The sequence below is a fragment of the Tigriopus californicus genome, chromosome 5 (assembly GCF_007210705.1).
Source record: "Tigriopus californicus strain San Diego chromosome 5, Tcal_SD_v2.1, whole genome shotgun sequence".
In the NCBI taxonomy this organism is placed as follows: Eukaryota; Metazoa; Arthropoda; class Copepoda; order Harpacticoida; family Harpacticidae; genus Tigriopus; species Tigriopus californicus.
In genome coordinates this window covers 9,795,807-9,811,859 of record NC_081444.1, presented here as the reverse complement: position 1 = coordinate 9,811,859, position 16,053 = coordinate 9,795,807, and the positions used below count along the sequence as shown (strand labels likewise).

Here is a 16,053-nt window from a genome sequence, read left to right as displayed (position 1 = left end):
AAACAAGAAAGACAATTTGGTTTCATTTTAACAGTTAAATTTTAATTGCATAAATCATTACTTTTGTCTGTGAAGATTTGTAATGGTGAATGTTACATTTGCTTTATTTTCAGTTCATTAAGGGTTTTGTTAGTTATGGATTATTGGTTGATTCATAATCCAGTAGAAAGGTCATAAGAATATTACATTGAATTTACATGATTATAAATTGGAAAAACACCTTTAAATGTACTTGTGAACCAAACTGTGTGTCATAGAACTAGATTAAGATTATATGAATGGCAATATTGAATAAATTACATTAATAACATCAAATATTGATGTTGATTCACAAAGCTAAATAAGTAAACCATAAGTAAACAGTTCTTTAATTTATTTATAAGTTTGCTTCAAGTTTCTGCCACCTTTTTCACTAATATATAAGACTATTAAACAACTCCTTTTGACAAAAAACCATAAGCCACATATCCAATCATTCCAACTAGTCTCATCTAAGACCTATCTTAAGGTGGCACTTCAAATTGTGTCTATCTGGTGCTTGTACTCAATTTTTAGCTCAAATTCGCCATCATATTGTATTTATGTTTACTCCGAGTTATATTGCTGAATATATGGCATACATCCACTCATTCCACAGCCCATCCTCACCCATTGACCCTTACCGTATTATAACAAACGACGTGACCCAACCAACTGGGAGCTGGAGCCTTCCAAGTCCGCAACCCTTGCATCGTCCAATTCCATATCTAATCACGGAACAAAGAGAGGTTTGTTGTGGTTTTTTGGTTTTTTACACGCAACTATTTGAGTCTAGTCCTGATCTCTGGCAGCGGGTAGTGTGGTATCGCTGTTGCGGCCAGTCATTAGTCCAGCACCCGCATCGGGCCGCCTCAATCTGTCTCAACCCGTGGTGCCTGCACCTGATCAAATTGGGACGAAAAGACGAAGGTCAGGAGTGTGAATAAGTGATTGAGCGAAAGGCGTGGTGAACGAGGAGGTACGTTGCCGCGGCTCCCTGCCTCTTTTTGTTTCTGCCTCTAAAAATGGTGTCCTTGACCTTTGGTGAAGTGGTGGTGGACCGCCCCTCTCGTCGATACAATCTCGAAGACGAGGACGATCCCGTGCCCAGGTAAATGATTCAAGAGCTCAATGATAGGAAATCATTTCGGTTGCAAGGGCGTGGGGCGCCAAGGCAGCGGCGCAAGCCTACGGTAGCTCGGTTGTAAGGGCCAAAATTGCACAGGGGCACTCTCAGCTTTGGACCCGGGCAACCGAGCTGCCGGAGGCTATTTGGGCCCTTGCAACCAATCGATCTACCTAGGCTTGCACCGCTACCTAGGCGCCCCAGGCCCTTGCAACCGCAAGGTAAGCTTAGGTTTTGGTCAGGTTATCTAAAATATTAAAATGATAACAGCTAAAAAAAGTCTTTCTGCATCAATTTTGAGATGGATAACGGCTAAAGGCTTTTCTGGTCCCCTAAAACCCGTAATTAACCAATAATACATAGATACATTGATAGATTTTGGGTTGTTCTGAGAAACGACTTGTCAAACTCAAGAATTTCGCAGTATGATGAATTCCAGACGTTTGTCCAAACTAGTCTTGTTCACAACAGTTACTCTTCTTGTTAGGTTAACATGTGCTCGGACAACTAGTTGCATTCAAAACTGTACAAAATTGAACAGCAAAGCTATGAGACCTGAGATAATGAGTCGCCACGGCAAGGCAAATTAGTTTTGACAAATGTCTGGGATTTACACTCAACGCCAAAACAAAATGTTTTTCCTGTCTCTAATGATGACTAACTCCTCACGAAACCTCTAAACGTAGTGAAAGCCAATGTACGACCAATGTACGACCCAAAACCCAAAACATGTACGAGAAATATATCGTCTGAACAAGATTCCGTGAGACAGATTTTAAGGCACTGCGAAATTCTTAAATTTGACAAGTCAATAGGGCTCATCATTCATTGTACTGGCCGGGAAAAAGGATTACCGATGTGAGTGCGGCTTTGGGGGACGTTAAATGTCTCTCCCTGGTGTTCAGGACCCAAATTGGATTTGGATTACACACGGAGAAGCATCTATTAGAGACCCCATTGGAGATCTTGTTCAAGAATGACTTTGCGTTAAAATTCGTCTTAAAATGTGAAATCCAAGGCTCCATAACAATTAGATAATGACACTCAGAAGTAGTTCATTGTCGTGAGCGCCAGTATTTTCAAAATCAAAATACCTAATCAACCCTACATTCAAGGAGCGGCCAAGAGGGAGTACAAACAAGACAAGAATCCTCTCCCCAGCTGTCATGGGTTCAAACCCCGGTGCTGGAAGTAACCCTAGTAGCCCTAGTACCTTTTTCCGTCTTGAGCTGCTAGGATTTTCATTCCCAGTAGCGGTAAGGAAGTCTGCAAAAAATAGGCCAGCTAAGCAAGGCGTTAAGATACTTATGTAGTCCAAAAACGCACAACAACTGTTTCTTAATACCAACTAACTTCTCTTTTTGAAAATGAATAGAAACCATTTCTTCTTCAATTTGATGAATGGTGCAGATCTATTGCTGGAAAAAAAGAAAGGCTCAGGGAAACATTCCATGACCTCATTGTAAACATGATAAGCAGGGCAGGTAAAAACTTTGTACTAAAAACACTAAATATTTAAAGAATGTTTTTATTGAAAGGCATTAATATACAAGTAGGTTATTGAATTTCTGTTTCTTGAAATGCACATTCGCCTTTGAATTTGGCCTGAAAGTATTTTTTTGCTTCATTTTGCATGGTCAAGTTCTCAAGATGGGGAGCAAAATATCACTCCAATGTGACTAGATTGTTAGTTTCTTCAGGATGGGATTCATTAGGGCCCTGTATTTAGGACTGATTTGACCTACAAAGAAAATAGTCACGACCCAGTTTGCTAAGTAATAAATTCTTTTTTTGGATGACAAGTATGCTAAAGAGTTTATTTTTTTTATTCAAAACGACTACATTCATGGTGGCCACGGTAGTCCCAAAGAAGGAAAAAATACCTGTGTAAAGGCTCAAGCTAGTCCAAACCGCCTAAGAGTGCCCAACTGGTCCTGTGACACTATTTCACCTCCCCGCGGTAAGAAACAAAGGAATCATCTAACCTTTCAAGATCATATCTCAATAGGGCTTGTCAAGTGAACGCATTCATGAACAACTGACGTTATTCCATGGAGTAAAATCAAAGACAACATGCCCCGCCAAACCGCACTGTGCATGCATTGAATTTTGACATTTTTTCCATTTTACTTGCTTATCTAAGCAAATAGCATTGTTGTATTGAGCCAATTTGATGGTGCGTTCACCAAATTATACCAAACATGCTCATTTAGTAGGGTTTTGTAACACAACTTGCTCAAAATCACTCGATTATTGAAAAATACAGTGGGCGGATGGTGCAAGTTGGCTGTGATGTTTGTTTTAGTTCTCCCTCCCTAAAATGCCCAAAATCAGGGTGCCGGCCCACATTTTTCCTTGAATTTCGTTTTCGTTTACTTGACATGCCCTATGTTCCTCTGGTTTGAGGGTCACTTGGAGGGTTTTCAGGACACTGGTCTCTCAAACAAATGTGCATATCTCCATGTTCAATAATGGTCCTGATTCCTAATGCACATTTTGAACTTTTTGAAAAAATCTATGAAATGTCAAAAGCTAAATTCAATGTTTTTGCTTAACCTCCAACAAGTTGCCCTGTGAGACCAGTCCAGATCATTATGAAACACCCAGTAGATCCCTAGTAGGGCCCTGTTTGTAGAAGAGTACCACAGTGAGTGCACCGCACGATAGCGGTTGAATTTTGATCCTTCAATTTCGTTCCAAAACAACCCCAGGTCCAAACGAAACACTATTAAAATATGTGGTAAAGCTTTTTGCTTAGACAAGCATGTAAAATGGAAAAAATGTCAAAATCCAATGCATACACCGTACGGTTTGGCTGGGCAAGTTGTCTTTGATTTTACTCCATGGAATAACGTCAGTTGTTCCTGAACGGGTTTACTTGACTAGCCCTATTGATTTTGCCCGAGCTAGCATCATGGGCTGAGAAAAATCTGGCCACCCTGGTTTCCATTATTATTAGGTATGTGAACTAATGTGAACCAATGAAAGCAAGCCGGCCGGCAGGTGTCGTTGGGACTTGTAAGACTTGTGATCTGAGACAAGCAGGTTTGTCTAGTGATGGGACCACATCATATTTCTAAGTCAAGGTTACCAGAAAACGTGGAAAGTGAAAGCACCAGTGGAATGATACCATTAAGTAGATTCCGTCTCTCTTTTGTATTCTTCGTGCTTTTCTTCCAATACCGGTTCCCCATCACTTTATGCCACCTCAGCATTCTTTTCTCATCCCTTGTTCCGTTCACGTCTGATCATCCGAATTAAAGTTACTTGTTAAAATTCCAGCATACAATCTTTCCGACCAGCCGATCCCATTAATGCATTCGAGCGAAAAGCCACTCGGGTTTGACGGAAGAAAAATCAGGGTTACTTTTTGGGGCTAAATAACGGGTTTACGACATTCCACCAGTGATGTCATATGCCATGACAATGTAAATTGGCAGCCCTGGTTGCAACCTCCCGTGATTATTATTTTGGTCCCCGGCCATCAGTACCATCAGTTCCTAGATCCTGTAGGGGTTACGCAGGTAGAAGTCAGTGTGGTCAGTCCAGAGTCCGTTTGTACTGCATGTAGTTGGGTCCAATCCGAGGTCCAATCCAACCGCAGAGAACTCCGATAACGTGAACGCCCAACAGCTCGGGAGTACCCATGATCGCCATGATTGCCATGATTGCCATGGCCGCCTGACCTTGACGATTGATCGTTTTCCCTCGTTTCCGTGCGTGGTCGGCCTCGCTTTCGTCCTTGAAGGGGGTGTTCCGATCCACTCTCTCGATCGGCCATAGGCCCCACAACCCCGCAGATCATATCCGCGGATCGCCATGGGTAAAGCTTCCTTGCAAGCCTGGATGGGCTCCGACTTGACGGTGTTAAGCACAGTGGCTGTGGCCCTCCTCATGATGTTGTTTGTGATAGTCAAGTTTGGCCTGCGCTCTTCCCGCTCTTCCCGCTCCTCTCGCTCGCGCCCCAAACCCGACTACCGCCATCGTCCCGCCCCGCGACGAGCCCGGAAGAAATCCTCCCACCTCTTTCAGGCTGATCGATTTTTTGAAGAACCGGAGGAACGGCGGTTAGACGACGATCAAGATGATGATGATGACGAAGATTTCGATGACTTCTTACCGGATCCTGAATCCACCCTAGAGTTGATTCGCCATCGTCGGACAATTTCGGCCAAGGATTGTAACGGGCGGACCGTGGCCGAGGATGAGATCCGAATGCTCTTGGAAGCGGCCAATTGGGCCCCGACGCACGGTCAGACCGAGCCCTGGCGCTTCGTCGTGATCCAAGGTCCCGGCAGCATAACCGATTACCTGGTCTACTTGGACCGATGGTATCGGGATCGAGCCGATCAGCTTCCGGAGTCCACTATGCAAAAGTTTCAGAAGAAGCTGGGCTCCTGTTTGGACACTTGGGTGGATAAAGTGAGCCACCTGCTGGTGATTGTCATGAAACGTCAAGCCAAGCCGGATAAGCTTATGCCCGAATGGGAAGAAATGTGTGCTGTAGCCATGGCCGTCCAAAATCTCCACTTGATGGCCACTAGTCTGGGCTTGGCCGTTTTCTGGAGCTCGCACACTTGGTGTCAAGATGCGCGAGAAAGTTCCGACTTCAAGGCCTATTTGGGTTTCGCTCCGGAAGACAAAGTCATGGGTTGCCTCACCATCGGGCGTTATGATCGTTCGAAAACCTTCCGCGGATCTCGCACACCTATGTTCAACAAAGTTGCCTTGAGAGCAGATTAGCTGTGATGTTCGCTCCGATTCCTCCCGCCATCGTTGCATTTGCTGAAATCGTTTAGTAAAATATAGATACTTCTTAACGGAAATTTGGCGAAAAAACTCATTTGCCTCGAGGGTGTACATTTTACTTTACCCCCTGAAAATATCTGGAAATTACATATCTGGTTATGCCGTGTTTTCTTTCAGACTGTACGAGCTATTTTTTGAGGGACCGAAGGCCCAAACTTTACTTTTGGCAACCAATGAGGTGGCTCTTGGTGAGTTCACCAGACATTAGAACGATCGGGCATTTACACCGATTGTTGTGACGCGTGTTTTCATACTTCTAATGGCATTCCAGGGTTTTCCTCGCTATATTTCTTGACAGCGGGTCAAAAACCGGACGGCAAGATCGTCGAGACCCTCAAAGATGAGCAATCCTCCTCTCGAGATGTTTGTCACATTTTTACCGTGACAAAAGGTCTAATTGTGTGTCATGCGCTCGATGCCAATCCTGACCTCAACTATGTTAATGACATAGGCTCCAAGGTAAGAACCCCAGGCTAGTCTGAAAAGAAAGTTTTGACGATATAACGTTTTTTTTCCACACAACCACTGCAAAAAGGCCACACCAGTTGGTGGCTTGGCAAATTGAATTAGTAGTTTTTCGCACATGCTGTTGTTCTTTAATGAGTCTGATACTAATATGAACCGAGTATTTCTAATCTGGTCTATGTCGTCACAAGGTCCACCCCACATTTCAGATCCTGGAGCTGTTGGAGACCGAAGCACACATCATCATTCTGGCCTCTGATAGTTTGAGTAATTTCAAGACTGTCGATTTGGAGTTGGATCGCCAAAGTGATCTTCTAAGAAAGCTCGTGTCCGATTCCTGGCAGGAGAGCACGTCCTGGAGTTCACCACCACCACCACCATTGGAGAGCCCTAACATGGTGTCGGGAATTCCGGCGGCCCTCATGACTTTTGCTCAGTTCAAGAAGATTCCATGCCTTATCCTGATTAACTACGTCGACTCTAAAACCTTGGACTCGATTACACTTCAGGGCTTTAAGAAAGTGTTTGAAATCCCATTGCTCCAGTCGTTTAGCCCGACAATCCCGCAAAAGAATGTTGAAAAAAGGCTCAGAGAGCTAATATCGAAAGTAGAACAAGGTAATTTGTATATCTGATCTGGCCAATCGTTCTGCTCGGAAAGAAATAAACGAGAATGGATGAAATTCGTTATTTTTTATTGCATCACTCCTGCTGTCACTGTCTCTTTTCAGAATTATTAATTATATATAGATATATAGTCTTCTTTTTGGATGCTTGTAATCACATACTAGAATAATCTACTACTGCTACTGTTGTCTAAGAAATTCGTCGGTGTATAGATCATTTTAGGGTGCAAGCTCATGCCGGAAGGAGATATAAAAGACTAAACGCAATGAGGGGTTCTAGGTTATCGTAGAGTAACGTGTGCGTGCTTTCATCCAGGACTTGATTTGCTTCGAGTATGTATTGTGGTCAGTACCAGACAAGAATGGCAAGGATTCGTTTTGAAACAACAGCCGTCAGTTTCCTCCGTGATCAATTGATTGATCGAACATGGGAAACCACAGCCCAGTTCTTTAAAGCCAAGGAATGAATCTTAGATCGCCAAAAAGTCCAACATGCGTAATATAGTACGACCTTTTCTCGATCCAAGATTCACTCTTTCGCTTTAAACATCTGGGCTTGGAACTCGTCAGATCAGGTTTGAGCAACGAAAATGAACAGGAGGATGAAAAGTACGAGGACATTGCAACCTACGTTCAAAGGAGACGGAGAAGAAGTGAGATATCAGTTCCAACTGCTGGTTACAAACTGCATCAGCGACTAGAAAAATCGAGGAGGGCCGTTTCAGGATGCAGGAGGATTCCTGAATACAGTGTCTACTACATAAACGACGTGCTGAAATGGAAAGGATGGCTGCGACAACTTTCGAATTCCAGGGAACTATCTGGCTCAAACTAAACCTCAAAGGTGTGCAACTACGAGGCGACATCATTTTATATATATATAATCTTCTTTTTAGCTTATAATAGCTCATAATGGTAGCAGACTTTTTGACTGGATTTTTTTCTCGACGCGCTTTTTTCTGTTTCGATTTTTCTTTTCACTAATCACTACACAATTTTCTTCTGTTTCTTCTTCCACTTTTGAGATCAGTTTGTTGGAGAACGACAAAAACGTCGTGAGAGCACTTCAAGATCACTGTTTTTTCGTAGTTACTACCATCAATTCTTCTCGATCATCATTTCCGATAACTGGCCTTGGCTTGGCGTAAAAGGGAGTCAAAGTCCAAAGCCTGCTGACTGTGACCATCCCCTTCGTTCTCGTTCAAAGAGTCTGAAAATGTCACAAAATGTTCATATCAATTACGAGTACAGCCGCATGAAATGACCTGTTCAATGACTTACCTAGATCTGAATACTTAGTTTTGCAGAATGATCGCCGTCCCCCAAAGCAGAGATCCACTTTGGACTGATTGGGATCATCGTTGCCATGTTCCACCGCCTCATACGCATCCAATTTGTTCTTAAATGTGACGAAGCCGTAGTTGTCCCTGAAACACGAGAAAAATCTCAAATAACGAGAAATGTCGCCAGATGATGTAAGGGATGCCAGGAACTCACCCCCGATCTCTGAAATGTACGGAGATCTCTTCTATAGGTCCAAACACTTCAAATCTCGATCGGAGTGAGGCTCGTGAGGTACTTTCGCAAATCTTTCCCACATAGACCACCCGCCGCTCCTCGACTTGTTTCTTCTTCTCTTCGCGACGGTATTGTTCCATATCCTTGATGACAGCACCTTTGGGATTCTGAGTAGTCAGCGATCGAGGATGATTACGATTGCGTTTGGAGGACCTTCTCGCCGAATGGGGTTCATGTAACAACGAAGGCGTCTCAAGCGGACTCCGGCTTCGGAAGCGGGATGAATTCGACGAAGTTGAGGATGTGGACCGATCTCGACGGCGTTTCAAACTCGCAGACCTTGAATTGGAAGAGAATGAAGACAGGGCCTTGGAAGGGGACATGGTACTTGGTGGCTTCCGGGAACAACGCTTGGCAGCAGTTGAGGATCGAGTGACGACATGAAATGGCTTTTGGGCGGTTGGCACGCCCAGTAAGGGACCCCCGGTTACGTCTGGGAGATTAGTCTCCGAGTCAGAATTGCCGTTGGCCGTAAAACTGCTGGTGCTGCTGCTCCGACTGGAGCTCCGACTACAACTTCTACTGCTTTGGCGTGAGCGTAAACTACGACGAGGTTTGAACAAATTGGAGATCCCATTATCACAAATCACTCCTCCCGGAAGAAGGTCTGCTTCTTTTATGGCCCCTCCTCCTTCCACACAAGAGGCGGAGGAGGGGCCAAAGGACGTGGCGGACCCAGCATCCAACATCATGGGATCTGGCTTCATCTCGATACAGTCTTCCATTTTCATACAAGTTTCTGTGGAATTCGTTCGAGATAGCCCGGTAACATAAGTGGGTAAACGATCGTAGAGCGTCATGTCCTCTTTCTCAAGCTTAATATCGGATGGTCCCACATCTGTCAACTGGAGCTCATCCATACCTTCCTTCGCGGGTAGAGTGGTCAAATAGGCAGGCAGTCGAGAGTAGAGATGCTCATCTTCAATATTACTGGCATCTGACACATCTCCAGACTCGAGGCCACTGTCTTTTTTGGGATCAGAGTCCCTTCGTTGGGAAGTTCTTGGACTTGGGGCGGATGAGTCGTCATGAAGGTCTAGTTCATGATTCGAGGTTGGCGATGGAGGCTCGACCTTCAGCGGGACCTTGGGAGACGAGCAGGATGCCAAAGTGATCGGACTAGACAACGAGGTCGAGGTCGACAACGACGAAGATAACGGCGAGTGGCTACTATGGATACTGGCCGGGCTTATTGTAATGGGAGAGGAGATCTGAATAGGAGAATATGTTCCCGAGGGCTTGGACAGCGCCACCAGATGGGAGGTAAGTTCCTTGGCTCGCTTGAGCACGGGTGCTCTGGATACCCGTATGACGGCCCGGTTATTCTGCTGCAACGGCATGATCGATCCTGATGGACCGACTTGAGTCAGGCCCGAGCCGGAGGAGATGATTACCCGATGCCTCGTCTCTCCAGTACTGTAGGTAGCCAACCGATGAGGCGATGTTTGTTGCTGCTGCTGACTGGGCACACGGTTGTTTCTTCTCGACTTGTTTGAAGAGCAATAGTCGTGATCCAGGCTCACTTGAACTTGCTGGGGAGTGGGTTGGATGCCACCATTGATACCAAAGTGTCGATATTTGCTTCGGTTCATGGAGGCTGCAGCCTCTTGGAACCTCGAAGCCATACCCCCTTTACCGGGAGGTCCAGCCACTACCCGATGACTCGAATTTAAGTTGGTATTGAAGGACGGCGATTCGCATGATGAACCAGAGACGGAGGAGGCGACAGTACTCAAGTCCTTGCTCTTTTGAACCGGTTCAATTATGGCGATTGTTTTGGAACGTTGAGAGGAGGCCTTGATTTTGTCCACAATTTCTCTCGGGAGGGCATCCTTGATCCGCTGACTGGCAACTAAAGATTATAAAAGAAGCTTTGAGACTTGTGGTCATTTTCTCCAAGAAATTGGTCGGCCCTTACCGATTTTGGGTACTTTTCCTTTGGGGAAATTTCGATTAGAGCCAGAGAAATGGCTTTTCACCGCTGCCACTATATGAGAGGCCCGTTCAGGATCAGCGTTACTGTTATTGGTCAGATCTTTCCGAATATTTTCCACCGCTTCAAATTGATCAAGCAAATTGTCCACATCCGAAGCCTCCAGAACTGAAACCCGGGAAAATTGAGATCATTGAAATAAATCTAAGCAGGATCAGTCTCTCGTGTGCTTCGTGCGGACACAAATGGTAGAACAGTAACTCAGGCAATTGGTTTTGAAACCCTTTACACGGAGCGACTCCAAACATCAGCCACTGATGCCTAGGAGATTATTCCCGTTCGACTTTGAGAGCCTCGTCGATTTCCAGAACTACTTACCTTCGAGTTCTCCGTCCACGGCATCAGAGGCATTGTTTGTCCGATGATCACTAACTACTAGTGACGAGGCAGTGCTCAGATTGGATCCTAAAGAATCGCGACGTACCACACTTGAGTCATTGGGATTGGCCGATATCTTGCCTGCCATTTTGTTAGCATTCACCACGTGCCTCTCGCTCTCTGAGCTTTCTAACCGTGGTGATGGCCGTAAAAACATTGCGGACAAACTAAGATCCGGCCAATCTGTGGTAGGGGGCTGACAGTCAACATTTGCTGATGTTCTTGCGGTTTCAGTAACGTTATGAAATGGGGTGGTGGATGCAGCATGCAATAAGGTGGAAGAGGTGGTAATACAAGAAGTGGTAGTCATATTAGCAGAAGTCAGAGTAGAGGGCTGTTTGGAGCGGAGTAGACTCCGTCCCTTTGGCCTAACAAAATTATGGTCGGTCGTTGCCGTCATTTGGGCAGATTGAGGTCTGAGACAACCAATTGGCGAACTGGTAGAGGTAAATGGGCTTGACACCACGCTGGGGCTTCCAGCCGTACCTTCATAGGTCTCAAAATGACCGCCCGGTCCGCTGCTGATCACTATACCCGCCAGTGTCTTTTTTCCCAGGGTGAGTCGAGGCTCCTTGGTGGTGCCATTGTCATCAGTGCTGACGAGTCTGGACCGCAACTTGGTAGGCGTGGGAGAATCAGGCCGCTCGATCTCCGTGGGAGGCACCTCGGGCACCGGTATCACTGGCGGGGGAGTGGCCAGGCTGGGGTAAGAAGAGCAGCTTGAGCGAGGAGAGTACGAGCCCATTGAAGGTGTAGAAGGGGCAATGGTCGACGTGGAGAGAAGAGGTTGGTCGTAGATCGATTTCGTATTGAGATTACACCCCGAGCCGGCCAAGGAAGCCTTGATTTCCATGCTCTCAAAAAACGAATCTCCATCAGTCACCATTGGCTCCGAAACATTTTGCGAAGAAGGGTTCGTGGTGGCATTTTGGACAACAGATTCTTCGTCCACGCTCATTTCAGAGTTGGTCGACTAGAAATCAAATTAATTCGTCATTAGAAATGTCGATGATTTGACCAAACCCAGAGGGATACTTGCAATTGGCTGAAATCTGATATAGGTATGCACGCACCTGTAGAGCACCGATGTGACTCTCCCACTCGTTGAGAACTTGCTGGAAATCTTCTTCAATAGAATTATCCAACTCCAGTAAGGGGTTGGTCTCCGGCAGAACAGCGTTGGATAAGAGTACATCTTGATCCCAAGACGAATCTAAGCTAGGGAATTCGTCTACGGCCGATATCACAGATCCAGTTAGGTCTCCAACGCCCAAGCCCAGGCCATTGTTTTTGGCAGGATGGACATTGGCGTTAAGTGCTAAAGCTACATCCTCTGGGCTCATACACATGAACTCTTCATCCTGAAAACATAACGAAAGGCACAAATTCATTATCCCTGGATTGCTTGGCTGTTGGCAAGTCATTTCGCGTTGGCATTGTACTACGCTAGCTTTCAAGTACAAATTCTAATCTCTCCGCCTTTCTCACTCGATCGTTTTAGGAGTAGTCCGACGCGCTCTATGCGTTAAGTCACATGACTTTGGCAGTGAGCAAGGATGGATAGCATTTTTGACTTTCTCCTTCATTGAATATACCTCATGACCACTGGCGGGCTTATTTCCATAACACTTGAAAAACACTGAAATAATCACAATCACCAACATCATCGTCATCATCATGGGGTTATAAACGCCATCTTAAAGGACAAACCGAAGTACTTGTCCATTCCAACAGACAAGTGATAGTTTAAAACGTAACTAACTGAATCACAAAAGGGATTCCCAAGATCCTTATAATATGAGGTATACTTGAATTGCCCATCGTTTTTTAATATGCATGTACACAAGCACGTTAAATCGGCTTCAAGCCCAGTCTGTTTCCTAGGGAGTTCTCCTTCAGGACAATCTCTGTCGATTTAAGTAAAGTAAAAGCTCAGTGCGTTTGGCTCGAATGAGTTGGAGGTCTGTTTATTGGACAGGGCCCAAGAAAAGTAGTCATGTGAATTTCGTTCCTTTTGACACTTTCTGGGGTTGCCTGAGGCCTGGAAAAGACTTGTATTGCAACGCAGACAAGTCAAATCAGTACAATGTACGTGACAAAGGTGGAGTTGTTGTGTACACGCAACATGATGGCTAATATGCCTCCACAATAGAGCATTTGTAACAAATCAAGCCAATGGAGCATTGTGCGAAGTCTTATGAATGTTAACAGACAAAATGTGCCCGATCAACACCCCCACGTTAGGACGTTATTTTGGGGATACATATCTCATGTAGGTCGTTACATTGTAACATAACTAAGTTACTAGATCTGGGCATCAAAACGTTACAAATAGAGGAGACAGGCAAGTGATCAAGGCCACGCCAATGTCAGCTCTTGGATTTCTCAAGTCTGTCCAAGGGCAATCGGACAGGTTTGTTTCCTTTGACTGCTAAGAAAGAATTCTGTTTCGTAGTGCTCAGCTCAAGCTTAGCGTTTAATGTTTAGGCCTCTCCGGATTCGATCCATTGAATTGCGTGATGAACTAGATTTTCCTTTCATTGCCAGTCGGCAACGGGCAATGTCGTATAGCATGCCAATATACTATGTAAGAGAGTGAGTGTTCCTTCCAAGGAAGGCCATTCATTGCACAAGAGGAACTTTGCCCTTTGCTCAATTCCGGCTGAAGCGGCTTAGGACTACTGGTACTATGATGTTCTTACTTCAAAGATATTCTTACGGAAATAGTTTCATTAATTTGAAATGAATGCCTTGTCTTCCTTTAATTTCGAAACGGCGAGTACTCCTGTTGCAGCCAAATCTCTCTGTTTTCTCACGGGTGTTCCCTCATCCCCCCTCGAAAATTCTCTCCTTTTAGACAACTCGAACTAATCACTCATTCATTGTGACCCGAAGTACACGTTTGCCATGGGTCAAATAAGATGTGTGTTCCTTTCGTACAGGGAAATTGGAGGGGACAAGTCAAAGTTTGCAAACCAATTTCCTCCCACTTTCTCATTAACTAACACAATAAGTTAGAAAGCCAAGCATGAACGAGGTCTATGTATATCTCAAAGTGTTTGATATGCTGATAGCTCGTGATTGAAATGAGAGAAGATGGATAATTGACTTGCACTCACTTTTAGTAAGTCGAGTTGCTTCGAGTCCGCATCGGTAAGTAAATCGCTGTCCATACCACTCATGAACGAATCCTGAAATCAGAAAAGCGAGCACACATTATTTAATGTTAAAATCGCAAGCAGCTCAATCGTTTACTCCAAGCGTTTGTTGGAATGACGTGGCAACTTTACAAGTAACCTAATTTACGTTGTCGTACCACTAATGCATGCCTTGAAGTATCATCGACTCATTTTGGACTACTTCCTTCTTCTATCTCTTGAGGGAGTAGTTCTCTTTAAACTTGTTTCAAATATAATTATGCAAATGATATGTTGTTGTAACACCACAAGCATGACTACAATAAGAATGTGTGGATTGAATGCATGTTTTAAGTAAGTATGTACGTATGTAGTAAGCAAACAAGCCACAAAAGGCAAGGAAAAGACAAGGAAGCAGGGAGGCCGCCAGGAGGGTTGGCTGGGTCTGCATGGGAGTTGATTTTGACCACGTCGCCGTGAGCAGACCCCGAGTTTGTTGAATACTTTGAAAAGACCTCGTTGCCTTTCTCCACGAAGGCGAAGATTGATGATTTTTTTCGGGCAACTGGCCAAAATATGGAACAAAAAATACAGGAGACGTTCAAGAGCTCTACTACTACTCTTTGACAAACAAAAACGTCCTTAGACGAAATGATTTGGATAAACAAGCACAGTACATACTGTGGAGGATCTGCTGAAATGCTCAAACAAAAGATGTCACCAAAAAAAACGAATTGGGACGAGACTGCTCAATCAAACAGATCTGAACCCTTTGCTCAATGGGAATCGCCCAAGCTTGGTAAAAGAAATGCCCGCTTGTTCTTGAGATATAACTGAGCATCTCTATTGTACGTTGGTTAGGGGTCAGGTTGATGTTAAGAAATTCGCAGAGAATTGACATCGTTTGCCACTTCTTCGCCTAAAAGGAGCACATTTAGTGAACTCCTGCACGTTTACACATGAGCTTGTGAATGGGTCAGATCCTGAGTTTCAAGGGCAACCCATCAAACGGTAAAAGTGAAAACTGAGTGGGATGGGAGCTCTTAGGGGAATTTGAGGTTTTGAGGCGATTGGATCACCCAGAAAATGATAGATGGATGCTTGTAACTGGTTCACAATTTGGTTCCAAGATAATTGTCTAAAACGCGTTCATCACTCAATTAAACAGAGCTCACTAAGAAATATTTAATAGCATATCAAGTAATGCTAGTACGATCGTTTTCCAAGATTTCTCAATGCACCTTCTTCACAAACAGTAGCACATTCTTAATCGGAAACAGAAGACACGGGGAGTGGAGAAGTTCGTACTTTTAAAGCCACGGTCTGTTTTCATTGGCACACATGGATGATGAACGATTGATGGTAAAGGTGGTTGGACCAGCACAAGAATACACAGCGAGAGATGGTACGCCAAAAGTGTCGATCTGCTCTAGGCATGGAATGGAAGCGCACGTTGTCGGTTAGTGATACATTCAAGTTTCGGCGTGTTGTGTCACTTGTGCGTTAGAGCTAATCCACTCGATCAAGTATCATCCACATGGGAAGAAGTTTTCGGATCGCGGGCGATGAGCCTGCGGCTACCTACTTCTTGATCAGGGTGAGCGGATCGACTTCACTCGGAGAGGGGAGGATCAATCTCCCAAACAAGGCCTTGGACCTCGTTGTATGTGCGTGCGAGTGAGTGTTTACGACTGGTTCGGATTGTAGAAGTTCAATTTTCAAGATAAAACGTGTTTTTCAGACCGAGTTACTTCACATTTTGTGCTAGGCTGGTAGGAAGCACTCCCTCAGCCGGGTACTTGGGTTCTTAAGGACGATGGGTTGTGATGATTGGGCGAGAACTTCTCAAATAGACAAGTCTCTCTCGAATCCACATGGACGCAATACTTTCACACTCGTGGAGCTTCAAGAGTTCTTAGAGGG

General features: G+C 44.8%; 3 protein-coding genes across 6 annotated transcripts in view; 2 read left to right on the top strand and 1 right to left on the bottom strand.

Moving 5' to 3' along the window:
• The first annotated feature begins 782 nt into the window (after positions 1-782).
• Positions 783-7,120, top strand: LOC131881040 (proteasome assembly chaperone 1-like). Its single transcript, XM_059227797.1, has 4 exons — positions 783-1,129; positions 6,071-6,141; positions 6,225-6,412; positions 6,628-7,120. The coding sequence occupies exons 1-4, from the start codon at positions 1,044-1,046 to the stop codon at positions 7,051-7,053; spliced, it is 771 nt and encodes a 256-aa protein (XP_059083780.1). The 5' UTR covers positions 783-1,043; the 3' UTR covers positions 7,054-7,120.
• Positions 4,605-5,970, top strand: LOC131881039 (putative NAD(P)H nitroreductase YfhC). Its single transcript, XM_059227796.1, has one exon. It carries the CDS (start codon positions 4,964-4,966, stop codon positions 5,885-5,887), a length of 924 nt encoding a protein of 307 aa, XP_059083779.1. The 5' UTR covers positions 4,605-4,963; the 3' UTR covers positions 5,888-5,970.
• A 789-nt stretch (positions 7,121-7,909) lies between the features above and the next one.
• The window catches only part of LOC131881038 (serine-rich adhesin for platelets-like), a 10,702-nt gene continuing 2,558 nt past the window's right edge, over positions 7,910-16,053 (bottom strand). For 2 of the 4 annotated variants that reach the window (XM_059227792.1, XM_059227791.1), the window contains exons 2-8: positions 14,113-14,184; positions 12,067-12,354; positions 10,934-11,966; positions 10,541-10,723; positions 8,542-10,474; positions 8,326-8,471; positions 7,910-8,254 (exon numbers count right to left, since the gene is read on the bottom strand). In XM_059227792.1, coding sequence (XP_059083775.1) covers positions 8,160-8,254; positions 8,326-8,471; positions 8,542-10,474; positions 10,541-10,723; positions 10,934-11,966; positions 12,067-12,354; positions 14,113-14,175 — 3,741 coding nt within the window. In that variant the 5' untranslated portion in view covers positions 14,176-14,184 and the 3' untranslated portion in view covers positions 7,910-8,159. The remainder of the gene's footprint in view (positions 8,255-8,325; positions 8,472-8,541; positions 10,475-10,540; positions 10,724-10,933; positions 11,967-12,066; positions 12,355-14,112; positions 14,185-16,053) is intronic. The other 2 variants (XM_059227793.1, XM_059227794.1) reach the window with 2 other exon arrangements.